Source organism: Neofelis nebulosa, chromosome 14 (assembly GCF_028018385.1).
Source record: "Neofelis nebulosa isolate mNeoNeb1 chromosome 14, mNeoNeb1.pri, whole genome shotgun sequence".
Taxonomy (NCBI): Eukaryota; Metazoa; Chordata; class Mammalia; order Carnivora; family Felidae; genus Neofelis; species Neofelis nebulosa.
The window spans coordinates 6,410,370-6,425,378 of record NC_080795.1 but is presented as its reverse complement, the minus strand read 5'-3'; the positions used below and the strand labels follow the sequence as shown (position 1 = coordinate 6,425,378).

The 15,009-nt window shown below is 43.9% G+C and overlaps 1 protein-coding gene across 3 annotated transcripts in view; it reads right to left on the bottom strand.

The window, feature by feature from the left end:
- The window catches only part of RGS20 (regulator of G protein signaling 20), an 85,899-nt gene that overhangs the window by 14,899 nt on the left and 55,991 nt on the right, over positions 1-15,009 (bottom strand). For all 3 annotated transcript variants that reach the window (XM_058699569.1, XM_058699570.1, XM_058699571.1), the window contains one exon: positions 4,336-4,484. In XM_058699569.1, the coding sequence (XP_058555552.1) occupies positions 4,336-4,484 (149 nt within the window). The remainder of the gene's footprint in view (positions 1-4,335; positions 4,485-15,009) is intronic.

The following is a 15,009-nucleotide window of genomic DNA, read 5'->3' as shown; positions in this document are numbered from 1 at the left end:
TTTATTCTCTCTTTTGTCAAAACCACTTTTGTCCTATGTTTATAGTTTTCTGTATTTCTTTTGTTGTCTTCCGTTGGTGTGGAAACTACATGTTGTACTTCTGACTAATGAAGAATACCATTAATTTGGGAAGAAAATGTAACTTTGGTCTAAGTTACTTGGTTTGTCTACCATGCACATGAGATTATTTGTTTATGACTCTGGATTTATACTTTTTAATGTTTGTTCATTTATTTTGCGGGAGAGAGAGTGCGAGCAGGGCAGGGACGGAGAAAAGAGAAAGGGAGAGAATCCCAGGCAGGCTCTGCACCATCGGTGCAGAACCCAGTGTGGGGCTCGAACTCACGGACTGCAAGATCATGACTTGGACTGAAATCAAGAGTCAGACACTTAGCCGACTGAGCCACCTAGGTGCCCCTGTATTGACACTTTTTAACACACAATTAAAGATGACATTTTATAGCTATATTTGATCAGTCTTGTGCCCATGATTGTTACTTGTTTCCCATGACTACCCTCTGCGTTCACTTTTTCTTCCTGAAGTATATCCTTCCTTATTTCTTTTAGGGAAGGTCTGAAGGTAGTTGGCTCTCTAGGCCTTTGTATGTCTGAAAATGTCTTATGTTATCCACACTCTTGAATCATAGTTTGACTGACTTTTTCATTACTTTTCTTCCATTCTTTGAAGACACTGCTCTCTAACGTTATAATTAACATACAGTGTTGTATCAGTTTCAGGTGCACAACTGAACAATTCAACACTGTTTCTCATTGCTCTGTTGTCTGTTAAACACACACACAATATGTGCTACGGAAGTGTTGGCTAGGGCGATGATGCCTATGTACGGCTTTATGATTTATTTGCCGTGGCCGGTGCCAGTAGAAGCCTACTCTGGGACCTGTGGCCACCCGCTGTGTCTACTCCATCAGTCCCATACATTGTTCAGGCCATGGTCTCAGCCTTCCGTGTCCCTCTAAAGCAGCAGAGAAGGGAGGGGTGACGGGGTAAATGGGAGTCTCACCCACACCAGGATATCCCTGTACGTCTCTCGCACAATCAGCTTTAATTAGCTCACTGAAACTGATTAGCAGAGTGAAGGCTGGAAGGTGGGGCCTAAACGTAGTCCCTTCACCATTGGCGGGTACCCTCCCTGGATACCCACGTGTGGAGGGTGTGCCACACGTGCTTCTCCTCCGGTTTCCAGCCGAGTCCTTTAGATGCCCCTCGGGGCTGAAGCCTTGCCTTGACCAAGCCAGACCGCTCGGCTCCTGCCAGCCCCATCTCCCCTCATATTCCCACCTGCTGTATAGACCAACCACCCACCACCATGGTTCCATCAGTCCTTGGAGTGTCGTGTTGCCGGCTCCCATCTACCAGATCGGAACTTCCTGGAAGTTAACGCCGGCCCAAATCAAGCAAGAGATCAAACTCTCCTGGACGTTTAATTTCAGCCTCCACTGGCTTTACCCCAATTATAATGGTCCTGTCACTGTTCTCGATCAGTTACACTGTCACCTGGTCGTCTTCTCCACTGGGGAGCGAGGGCTTGGCTCAACATAAATTTACAATAACTTAATTTCCAATAATTTTAATTGCCTAAAGTCAGGCACACATTTGGTGGGCAATAAGCACTCTTCATAGTCACGATTTCAGAAATGCCACCTAAAGTTCCTCAATTTCTAGGTGTAAATTATATACACTTCTCCAGAACTTTAACAGGGACTCAAATGGTCAAGGATATTTTATATTCAAGTTGTGTCTCTCTCTTTTTAAGCAAACGCTGTGTATCTTCCTGTACCAGTAAGTTAGCTTGTGTTTTTACGTTTTTCTCTCTGTTAAGCATAGATTTTGACATTTCTCTTTATTAAAAATTGAAGTTGATAAAAGAGAAGCAGAAGATAAAAATCCATGCTCTCCCTACTTAACCTTTTAGACCCACCGTGACTTCGAACACTTCTACCAAGCCTTTATTACCAAGTAGAGTGCCTGAGTTCATTCCTTTCTAACCATCTAGTTACTGTTTTTGCCCCCAAACTAATATTTTATCACCAACTGCCTTAGATTATTCTTTAGTTGTTTAACACACTAAACTGATTTCAGGGATTTGAATAGAAAGTCCCTTAAAAGCTAGGATACGTGGCCCTTTTGTGTGTGTGTGTGTGTGTGTATGCATATGTGTGCATGTGTGTATGTGTATATGTGCGTATGTGTGTGTGTATGTGTGTGTGACTCTGTGTGTGGATGTGTCTGTCTCTGTGTATGTGCGTGTATGTTTATATGCATGTATGTGTGCACATGTCTGTGTGTGCACGCATGTATGCATGTGCATGTATGTGTACACGTATGCATATGTGTATGTATGTGCATGTGTCTGCGTGTATACATGTATGTGCATACATGTGTGCATATATGTGCATGTGTTTATGTGTCTCTGGGTATGTGTGAGTGTGCATGTGTCTCTGTGTACGTGTATATATGTGTGTCTGTGTGTCTCTGCGTATATATGTGTGTGTATATGTCTGTGTATGTATGTATATGCATATGTGTATGTGTATATGTGTCTGTATGTGTATCTCTGTGTGTATGTGTATGCATATGTGTGTGTGTCTCTATACATGAGTGTGTGTATGTGTGTATGTGTCTCTGTCCATATATATATGTGTATGTGTGTGTATATGTATATATGTGTCTCTGTGTGTGTGCATATGTCTCTGTGTATGTGTGTATGTGTGTGTGTGTCTGTATGTGTGTATATGAGTGTATGTGTGTCTATGTGTCTCTCTGTGTGTATGTGTATATATATGTGTGTCTGTGTCTATGTGTGTGCATATGTGTCTATGTCTGTCTGTATATATATGCATGTATCTCTGTGTGTATGTATGTATATGCATGTGTGTCCCTGTGTGTATGTATGTGTCCCTGTGTGTATATATGTGTGTGTATGTGTATATATGTGCGTGTCTCTGTGTGTACATGTGTGTGTGTCTCTGTGTGTGTGTGTCTGTGTCCCTGTGTGTCTGTGTCTCTGTGTGTACGTATGTGCGTCTGTGTGTGTGTCTGTGTCCCTGTGTGTATATGTGTGTGTCTCTGTGTGTATATGTGTCTGTGTCTCTGTGTGCATGTGTTTGTGTCCCTGTGTGTCTGTGTCTCTGTGTGTATGTATATGTGTGTGTGTGTGTGCACATGTGTCTATGTGTACGTGTGTGTGTGTGTGCACATGTGTCTCTGTGTACGTGTGTGTGTGTCTATATGTATGTATCTCTGTGTGTATGTATGTGTCTCTGTGTGTATGTGTCTATATGTGTATAGCGGTGTGTACGTGTATGTGCATGTGTGAATGTGTTTATGTATCTCGGTGTGTATGTGTGTGTATATGTGAGTATGTGTATGCGTGTATGTGTGTGTATATGTGAGTATGTGTATGTGTCCCTGTGTGTATGTATGTACCTGTATATGTGTGCATACGTGTGTGTCTATGTATGTGTCCCTGTGTGTATATATGTGCGTGTCTGTGTGTATATGTGTCTGTGTCTTTGTGTGTGTATGTGTATATATGTGTGTGTCTGTGTGTGTATATGTGTGTGTATGTGTCTCTCTGTGTGTGTGTCTGTGTCCCTGTGTGTCTGTCTGTGTCTCTGTGTGTACGTATGTGTGTCTGTGTATGTGTCCCTGTGTGTATATATGTGTGTGTCTCTGTGTGCATATGTGTGTCTGTGTCCCTGTGTGTCTGTGTGTGTGTCTCTGTGTGTGCGTCTGTGCGTGTGTATGTGTCCCCGTGTGTATATATGTGTGTGTCTGTGTCTCTGTGTGTGTGTCTGTGTCCCTGTGTGTATATATGTGTGTGTATGTGTATATATGTGTGTGTCTCTGTGTGTGTCTGTGTCCCTGTGTGTGTGTGTCTGTGTCTCTGCGTATGCGTCTGTGTGTGCGTCTGTGTCCCTGTGTGTATATGTGTGTGTGTATGTGTATATATGTGTGTGTCTCTGTGTGTACGTGTGTGTCTGTGTCTGTGTGTCTGTCTGTGTCTCTGTGTGTGCGTATGTGCGTCTGTGTGTGTGTATGTGTCCCTGTGTGTATATATGTGTCTGTGTCTCTGTGTGTGTGTGTGTCTGTGTCTGTGTGTGTGTGTGTCTGTGTCCCTGTGTGTCTGTGTGTGTGTCTGTGTCTCTGTGTGTGCGTCTGTGCGTGTGTGTCTGTCGTCCTTCGGAGATCCCGTATCAGCGGCAGGCACGCAGTGGTGTTTGCACAGCTCGTCTAGAAGGAATCGCAAGCTGGCACTACTCAGGGGCGCCCCCTCCCGGTCGGCGTAGTGACGACGGGGGCCCAGGGCTTACCAGGAACAGCTACAGCAGCAGCACCAGCAGAAGCAGCAGGCGTTGGAGCCGCGGCTCCCCGCTCCGTGCTGGCCCGGCGCGGGGCCGGTGGTCTCCTGGGCCGCGGGCATCTGCCGTTTCCGCACCTCCGTCCGCTCGGATCCCACGGGCTGCAACAGCGCAAGGAGAAGGGGAGGGGACGGTTACCGCCACACAAGGCCAGGGAGTCCGCTGTGTGGACCGCTGAGAAGATGCACTGTGTCTCTGCCCACGTCAGCTCCGCTAATTCTGGCCAAACGTGCTGCTTTTAATCCGTGAGTATCGCCAGCATTCACGCATGTCTAGCACCTGCCAAGCTCTGCGAAGAGACTGATGAGTGCAGGGTCCCCGCCCTAACGCCCCCGGGTCAGTGGGGGGCGTCAGACGAACACGCACATCACCTACGTGACGACGTGGCGGCGGGGTCTACGAGGAGGGCGTTTCTCAGCCTGGGCGGTCCCTCCGGGCTGAACCACAGGGGCGCAGCCACCGCCGACGGCTGAGCTCCGGATGCCCACGAGGCCAGAACACGGACGTGGGAGGAAGCCAGGCTGAGATGTCAGGCATGGTACCCAGGCAGGAGGAGGAATTGTCCCCAGAGGGAGGCCACAAGTCCTGAGACCCCACTGACAGTCAAGTCTTAACTCGCTGCGAAACCTTGAAGAAGCAACCCCCCCTTGGGTATGCGCAAAGCCCTGGGCCTCTGCCTGCTAGTGAGTGTTGCACAACTATTCCCAGGAAGCAAGGGAGGGCCGTGGCCTGTGGCCCGCTCTGACCTATCCTGGCATCTGCAGGGACGGTCTCCTTGGCCCCACCTCAGTGGAGATCAGGCCACTGTAGGCGAGGTCTATGCCCCTCAACCTCTCCTCTTCCCGAGGACCACAAGAATGGTTGAAGGAGACGCGCAAAACAAGCGGCGGAAGAATGAGAAATTGCTGAGTGCGCTTTTGCGTTTGATACTATCATTCGATTGTTGGTGAAGTAAGAAGCAAAAAAAAAAAAAAAATACCAAAGCTACATTAAAGAACCTTAAATAGGGGGCGCCTGGGTGGCTCAGTTGGTTAAGCATCCGACTTCGGCTCAGATCATGATCTCACGGTCCGTGAGTTTGAGCCCCGCGACGGGCTCTGTGCTGACTGCTCAGAGCCTGGAGCCCGTTTCAGATTCTATGTCTCCCTCTTCCTCTGACCCTCCCCTGTTCATGCTCTCTCTCTGTCTCAAAAATAAATAAATGTTAAAAAAAAATTTAAAAAAAAAGAACCTTAAACAGGCCTTTGGGATTAAATTCTGCATGTGTTACTCTATTCCAACACTAGATTTATCTCTTCCTACTGTGACCTATTCTTATATTCTATTGAACTTTGTCTTAATTATCATAGTTTCAGTGTATGTTTTTACACTGGGGAGGTGAAGTTCTCTTCATGAATTACAAAAAAATTGTTTCTGGCTATTCAGGTCTTTTTTCATCCAGTTGAATTTTGGAATCAGCTTTTCAGAGTCCAGAAATACCATGTTGGGATTTTAATCAGGACCACACTGAACTTACTCACAACCCTGAAATCGAGACCTGAGCTGAGATCAAGAGTTGGTCGGTCCACTGACTGAGCCACCCAGGCACCGTGGTAATTGTTACTTTCTAAGAGATACTGATGCAACTTGCCTCATTAAAAAAAAAAAAAAAAAAAATTCCCAATAGCTTCCCAGAAGAAGAAAGGATTATGACATGGTAATGTCAGTAGGTTTCAAGGGACTATGTTTCCAACATCTGCCAACACTGGGTCTCCCCAATCAGTACCTGAAATATTTGTTCATTTAGAGCCCATCTTCTGTATATTTTAAAGGCTTTCCTCCAATAACTCATGCATATTTTTGACAGGTTTATTTTGAGTATGTTATAGATTAGTTTTTGCTGCTGTTGTAAACAGAAAGCTTCTAAATAGTTATTTTGGTGCATAGGAAGGCTAAGTGTTCTATACCTGCCTTCCTGCTGAATTCTCTTATGAATTCTAATATTCTTATGAATTCTTTCTACTGATTCTCTTGGGTTTCCTAGTTGGATGATTATACTGTCTATAAATAGTCACACTTGCCTGTTTACTTTCTGTACCTTTCCAAGTACAAGCATCTTTCCTCTCCTTGGTCTTATTTCACTGGCCAGGAGTTTCCATAAATATTGAAAGTAGCAGTATTATTAGGTAACTTTGTCTTCTTTAATTTTTAAAAATGTTTTATTATTTATTTTTGAGAGAGAGAGCGAGCGAGAGAGCGAGAGACAGAGCATGAGCTGGGGAGACACAGAGTCCGAAGCAGGCTCCAGGCTCTGAGCTGTCAGCAAGAGCCCGATGCGGGGCTCGAACCCAGGAACCGTGAGATCATGACCTGAGCCAAAGTCGGACGCTTAACCGACTGAGCCATCCAGGCACCCCACCTTTGTCTTCTTTAATGACAGCCCTTTGCCCATATGTGTCATGTGTGCTGGGGGTTTCGGGGAGAAGATAACTTCAAGGATTGAAGCAAACTTCCTTCTATCATTTACATAGTACAACATAAGTTGTGCCTGCCTATCTTATTAGTTAACATGTTTCATTTGTTTGTACATGCCTCATTTGTTAAATCTAGGGAAGAGTTTTAACGATTTAGTGAGCAAACGCCGAGAGAACATCATCTGGTTGCTCGTGGCTAAATACAGTCTTTAGAAATCAAAGGCAAATGTCATCGAAGTCTGTTACACGTTTTTGAAAACAGCTTTATTGAGGTGTAACAGACATACAGTCTGCACATGTTTAAGGGATAGAATTGTAAGTTTTGGCATGTACATGCCTGTGAAACCGCCACCACAGCCCAGACCACATTATCAACTGCAACCTTCCTCACACCCCGTGGGCGTCCCTCCCTCTGGCTCCTCTCTCCTGCTCCTGACCGTCACTCACCTTTCTCCCACCATATGCCAATTTGCATTTTCAAACAATTGTATACAAATGGAATATTTTTCATCCGGCTTCTTTCAATCAGCATAACTATTCTACGATGGGTTATGTGTATCAATCATTCATTCCTTCTGTAAAAATTTCTGAGCAGTATTCCATTGTCTAGAGGTACACAATTTGCTTATCCATGTACCTACTGCTGGACTTTTGTCCTATATATATATGACATTGTCTTCTTTTAAAAAATTTTTTTTAATGTTTATTATTTTGTTTTTGAGAGAGAGAGAGACAGAGTGTGAGCGGGGGTGGGGCAGAGAGAGGGAGACACAGATCAGAGGCAGACTCGAGGCTCTGAGCTGTTAGCACAGAGCCTGACATGGGGCTTGAACTCACGAGCTGTGAGATCATGACCTGAGCCGAAGTCGGACGTTACCCGATGGAGCCACCCAGGTGCCCCAAGACATTGTCTTCTTTTTTTTTTTTTTTTAATTTTTTTTTAACGTTTATTTATTTTTGAGACAGAGAGAGACAGAGCATGAATGGGGGAGGATCAGAGAGAGAGGGAGACACAGAATCTGAAACAGGCTCCAGGCTCTGAGCTGTCAGCACGGAGCCCGACGCGGGGCTCGAACTCACGGACCGCGAGATCATGACCTGAGCCGAAGTCGGACGCTTAACCGACCAAGCCACCCAGGCGCCCCGACATTGTCTTCTTTTGAACATGGAAGTCTTTCATCAGACAAGATGAGAAGTGTATGTTGCTGAGATGATATTAAAATTTACAGCATGGGGTTCAGTTGGAACATGTTTCTAGTTTGTTCTTCCACATTGAATAATACTTGATGATTATGTTCTTTTAGTATTTCTATTGGACTAGTCATGGTTGTTAACCATTTTCCTAAGTTATAATTCCTTTCTTTCCTCAGTGTTCCACATTTCAATTCATCTTTGTAGCTTCAACTTGGTCTCATAATCTATTTAATTTTTCCTCCATTTAACGTTAGAATCTCTTGTATGGTTTCTTGGAAACCTTACATGTGGTTCAGTAATTTTGACATCTTGAATCACTTAAAGCTTTGGATAAACAAGAAATATATGCTATTCCTATAAAATCTACAAATGACCTATGCCCTCTTGGCTCCAAAATTTCTAGATGAATAGCTGATGATGAATGATGGTTCAATAATTTTGACATCTTGAATCACTTAAAGCTTTGGATAAACAAGAAATATATGCTATTCCTATAAAATCTACAAATGACCTATCCCCTCTTAGCTCCAAAATTTCTAGATGAATGGTTGATGATGAATGATGAAATCCTAGATGAATGGTTTTCACTCGATTACTAGACGCTGGAGTGTTGGGCGGAGGGAGCAGTTAACCTTGACGATTTATGCCCTGCTGAGCCGTGGTGGAATAGGAGAGTGTGAGAAAAAGCAAACAATGCTAATAAAATCTGAATGTTAAGGATCAGCAACATGTTGATAATTGTTGAAGTTGTGTCATTAACACGTAGACTGTGTTATACCTTCCTGTCTACATTTCAGTAGGCGTGAAAATTTTCTTTAATAATTTATTCTTCAAATTTAAAATGTTGAATTCTATCACAGTTACAAATCTATTGAGAATATGAATCTATTAAGAATATGAATTTCCATGTGCTCGCTTTGGCAGCACATATACTAAGAATATGAATTTCCTCCTCTGAATAGTTGATGAAGTAAATTAAATTAAAGAATTTCTTAATTTTGAATCACCCTTCCCTTACTAAGTAAACTCTTCTTGGGTCTAAAAGATGGTTACTCTTATATTATACTGCTGAAATGGATTAGGTTAATATTTTATAAGGGATTTAAAAAATCAGTCTATCTATCTATCTATCTATCTATCTTTATTAGGAAATTATTTTCATCCTGACGATTTGCAGTTTGCCTGTAAAATTACTGGAATCTTGTAAGAGTGGCTGGTAGATTATGTTTGCAATTTCTTCTCTGACTTCTGTTCTTCTTCAGCTTCTTTCTTTGAGCATCAAACACATGAATTAAATGGATTCGACCTATTTACAAGATTTTTTAAATAAACCATGGGTATGAATTAGCTCAGCCAGTCTTTCATATGATGACATATGGTCTGATCGGCCAAACTAGCTTCATGGATCTTTTTTCCTTTGCCTTCATCATATCTGTGGCAGGACTCTGTACACATTTCGTTTCCATTTGTTCTTCCCAACTAACATGGAATCAGCGCTTCTTCATCATGGCTACTGTCTTCTTCTTTTGGTAGGTGCCTGGTATAGACTGCTGGGCATCACTTCAGTGTCTGGGAGACTCAAGCATAGCACAGGCATAATGCCCCAGTAGCTGGCTGCCTTTGCCTGAGGAGTTCTATGAGTGCAAGACCAATGTCAGTGACCTCAGATGCTTTATTCTATCATTTATGGCATTTCCTCAGCCTGAGGAAATGGGAATAACACGGGTTGGCAATTTATTAAATATTTAGATCTTAACCAAAGGATAATCCTACTCAAACATGGCTTTTCCAAATTCCCGGGAACCTGGCATTTAAGAGAATTCCTTCAAAGTTCAAGTAAAAGCCAAGGCAAACTCTTAATGTTGACCACAGTCTTTCAGTAATTTGGGATAAAAAGACGTATCTTAGAAAAAAATTTTAACCTACCCATAATTAGCTCAGGAAGGTTATTTCTTATTTTCTGGTAAACTTAAGCCTGGTGGTTGGATTCCATTAATAGCTGCTTATTTCCATTATAGTTTCCAACCTCTGAGAACAGCCATTTCTTGAACTTCATGTTGGGAATATGATGACACATCAAGTATTATATGAAAACAATCTTATCTCTAAGGCCTAAGACCCGAGCTCCTGTTAGAATCATGGACAACGGTTGGGGTGCCTGGGTGGCTCAGTCGGTTGAGCATCCGACTTTGGCTCAGGTCATGATCTCACTGCTTGTGGGTTCGAGCCCCACGTTGGGCTCTGTGCTGACAGCTCAGAGCCTGGAGCCTGCTTCGGATTCTGGGTCTCCCTCTCTCTATCCCTCCCCTGCTCATACCCTGTCTCTCTCTCTCTCTCTCTCTCAAAAATAAACAAACATAAAAAAAAAAAAAAAGAATCATGGGCAAGGATACAGATTCATAGACAAGATCCCAGTGAAGGAGAACCAAGCACCTTAAGGGACATAAATTCAAAACCATCCCGAGCAATTCGTAGAAAATGATCCTACCATCAGGGGACAGTTCAGGCCCTTAAAGAGTTAAACCAATATACAAGGAAACTTGAGAGGACTAAGTCCCATGAAGGCAACCCCAATCCCAAATCCATCTATACAGCCTCTGAGTTCCTTTTTCTATCACAAACCTTGGCTCTTGAAGTATGTTCCCTCTGGGCAAGTACCCCTCGGTAGATCACACGTGAAAATTAATAAAGGGAAACCTCACTAAAATCGAGTCAGGGGACCAGAAGGGGGAGCTCCCACCCCTTATGGCTCAGTGTCAATTACAGCAAGCAATGACCCCACAGAAGACTCCTTAACAGGAAAGAATCATCAATTACAGGCCACAACAGGAAAAGATACACATTGCCTCTCCTACAAGAAACTGACGACCCCAGCAACTCAGCCAATGGGAAACCATCATCACCAAGAACTCTTGCTTTTCTCAAATGTGTAGATTTTCAAAACAACCCCTCCCCCAACTTCCTCCTCCTCCATAAAATAACATTATTCTCCTTTGTTGGACAAGCCTATGGTTTTTTGCCGTGGCTTGCCTGTCCTGCATTGCAATTTTCTGCTATTCTCGAATAAACCTGTTTTTTGCTGGTAAAAGAACTTTTACACTTATCACGGTAAATGTCCTTAATTTCTGTTTTCATTTCTACTATTCTTTATTTATCTACTTGCTTGAAAACTATTTTGTCAGTTTTCTCCTCACCTCTGGCACTAAATTCGTAGTTCGTTTATTTTCAGTCATTGCTGTTTTCTAATTAATGCATTTTGGGCTACACATTTTTATCCAATTACTGCTTTGATCATAGCCATGAGTTTTGATGTGTGGCACTACTGTTGAATTCTAAAGAGCTCAAATCTAATTTCAGCTCAGATTTTTTTTATCCAAGGTTTTTAGAAGTTTATGTAAAAAAATTTTTTTAAATGTTTATTTTTGAGAGAGAGAGAGACAGAGTACAAGTGGGGGAGGGGCAGAGAGAGAGGGAGACACAGAATCCAAAGCAGGTTCTAGGCTCTGAGTCATCAGCACAGAGCCCGATGCAGGGCTCGAACTCACAAACTGTCAGATCACGACCTGAGCCGAAGTCAGACGCGTAACCGACTGAGCCACCCAGGTCCCCCTTAAAAATAAACTTCTGAGGGGCGCCTGGGTGGCTCAGTCGGTTACGCGTCTGACATTGGCTCAGGTCATGATCTCGTGGTGAGTTCGAGCCTTGCATCGAGCCCTGTGTTGGGCTCTGTGCTGACAGCTCAGGGCTTGGAGCCTGCCTGGGATTCTGTCTCCCTCTTTCTCTGCCCCTCCCCTGCTCACACTGTGTCCCACTCTGTCTCTCTCTCAAAAATAAACATTAAAAAAATTTTACAAGTTTATTTTTAGTTTCTTGACTAGCCTGTCACTAGCGTCTGTATATTTTTTGCACTGATTAGAAAATGTAGCCTGACTTTATGACTTCTGAATATATTGAGATTTTGGGGTAATCTTCTTCGAAGTTTAAAAAGAGGTAGCTTTACTTACCTACGGTTTTGCATTTTTCAGAATATCATATAAACGAGATGATACAGTGTGTAGCCACCTCTAGAATTTTCCATTCGTTTTCCGGGATCATAATGTCAATGGATGCAAGAACCTATTAGTCTGGGCACTTGCGCCACAGCGGGAATGGGGCGGACACAGCACAGGACACTCGTCCTCGCGACTAACAACTCCATCATTCCCGCGACGCTTTTGTTATCCTATGTTGCAGAAGTAACCGATTTGAGTTTTGCCTTTTCTCTGCCTTCACACTGAAGAAGCTACTAATGAAGTCAAAACGGGGTGGGAGGAGAAGGCAGGGAACTATTTCTGGTATTTTATCGCTTTAGGAATTCCAAGTACACCAACCCTACTAGGTCATAGGTTTGGACTACAAACAAGCGTGAGACCCCTTTTCCACTAGCCACACCGGCACACTCACCAATTGTGCCTTCTTTCCTGTCATGCCCTATACCTGCCTTCCCCGATATTTTTTTCGAGCCTGTTCAAGCCACTGGAACAAAGCTCCCTTCCTCAGGAGCCACTTCTGGTCATTTAACTTCCACTGCTCGCTGAGCTCCCACGGACGGTGGCGCTGAGATGCATGAAAAGAACGGCGGTGATATTCCAGGAATATTCTCCGTGCTGCAGCCTTAAGAGAGACTCTCGTTTCCTTGTTCTCTGCAGTAACATTTCTGAGTACTTAGCAGAATTTGCTCCTGATTTTTACCCTTCTTTTGGTCTTCCTGCCTTTTAAGTTTCCCCAGTCTGGAAAAGCTTTTTTCTAACATTATTTTGCCCTGGATGCAGGATGGGTTTTCACAGATACCACCTTTCCTCGTATAGTCTACACCTCGATCCTGACACGCGGGGCAAGCACACCCAGGGTGCGCTGTATACGTGGCGCAGGGCGGAGTGTCAGCCTCCCGCAGGTTCTGCAAATGTGTGTTCTTCAGGTTGGGTGCTCACCGTAGGGTGGGGGCAGTGGAGGGAGCTAGGACCCAGGACCCTCTCAGACGGTGCCTAACTTCTGAAGAACTAGAAGGATTCAAGTGAACGGGCTGGGGAAAGGGAACTGGTAAAAGTCCTTACACGCGTTGGAGGGAGGTGCAACTCTGGTGTGATGGGCTCCGGGCTTCTGGGACCTGAAAGGGGCTATTTCTGAAGGTGTTTGGCTTTGAGTGGGGTTAAACCCCATGGGATGTCTCTTTCATTCAAGGATCTGTACCATGGGGGCGTCTGGAGGGGTGCCTGGGTGGCTCAGACTCTTGACTTCACCTCAGGTCATGATCTCACGATTTGTGAATTTCAAGCCCCGCCTCGGGCTAACAGCGTGGAGCCTGCTTGGGACTCTGTCTCCCTCTCTCTCTGCTTCTCCCCTGCTCATGCTCTGTCTCTCCCTCAAGGTACATAAATAAACTTAAATAAACCCCAAAGAATCTACCCCATGAAGTTCGAAAAACAGACCAACTGAAATCAGCAGGGTCCATTTTACTACTCAGCTCTCCCTGGGGTTAGCTTAGCTGCTTAGTCTGAAAACAGCAACAGGTGAACGCGGCTTTCTCTGAGTCACACGGTCCAAGCGGTAACACCGGATCACCTGATGCTAAGTAAGTCACGACCAGGCCCACTGCCCGTCGAAGGCTTCCACCCGTTATTACTAGCTACTGGGAAAGAAGCTGAACCCAGGTCAACAGTGATGTTTCTGTTTTCTTTAGCTGGATCCTGAGATAAACCAATTTCAAGTCTGAGGGAATGGCGGCACATTGCCCTGTGGTACAGTCATCACCACAAAGAAGTCCAACTCATTCTAGCTCATGCAAGATTAACGAAGAGCTGGAAGCTACTTGTGCTGACTTCAACATGGTCAAACGGACCAAAACTCCAACCAGAGCTGTGTCTTCTATTTTATATGACCCAGAGAGCTAACAGTTTTTAGTAGCTCATGGGTTTTGGTGGGAGATCTGAACTCTTCCTCTGTGTAAAACTATGAGCTTTCAAAAATTTCTGTCTTGGTTTTATTGTCTGAATGATTTGGGGGCTATTTTAAGACAAAACCGGCTCATTGTTCTAGAAGGGGAAGTCAACTGAAAGCGTACTAATAACAATAGACATTTTAGAACTACAATTACTTCCAGATGGATGCTTACACATGTCCTCACCTCTTAAAAAAAGTACTTAAGTATGTTACCATCTGTTTTGCAGTGACTTGGAATGGAAATCTTTACTCTTCTGTTTAAATAGCTGCGGCCAAGTTTAAGACTACAATAGTCACGTCTTTCGCTTCTTTTCTGTTACTAAATGAACATATTGTGTAACTCAACACATGAAATATTAGAAGTAGTAAGAAGTAGTAAGAGTATGATCTGAAGGAAATATTAGAAGTAGTAAGAGTATGATCTGAAGGAAATTAATCAATTATGCACGTTTTAAGTTGTTCTTTCTTAATGCCAACCAACAGTTGAAGAACATCTTGCGAGTACTGATTGAAATCTTCATCCTGGGCTTTCCTTATCCCAGGAGACCATGGGAATTTCTCAAGGAGATTGTAGATGGGTGCATTTCCCATGATAACTTAGCCCAGAGGCACCTCTCAAAGTACTGAATGTGAATTGCAATGCTTGTGGGGCTGCTTTGGGGAATCTTCAAATCATTAAAGAATGTGTCAGGCAGTCATTAATGGTGCGCATGAGAACTTCTGCCGGCTTTTTAGTGTTTCTCAGCAAGGAAGAGGCCCTCTAACAAGAATTTATGAACAATCACTGCAAATTACAGGGGGAAAAAAAAGGACAACATATTTGCAACATGGAAAAATTAATGCCTACATTCGAACTTACTTCAACGGACAAACCTACCCGTGGTCTCCCTCTTCCTGTCTCGATAGCAACGCTGTTGTCTCTCCAGTTGTCTACGAAAGCTTGAAGCCACCCTCCGCCGCTCCCACTCACAACTTCTGGCAAAGCCAAATGAAGTCTGTC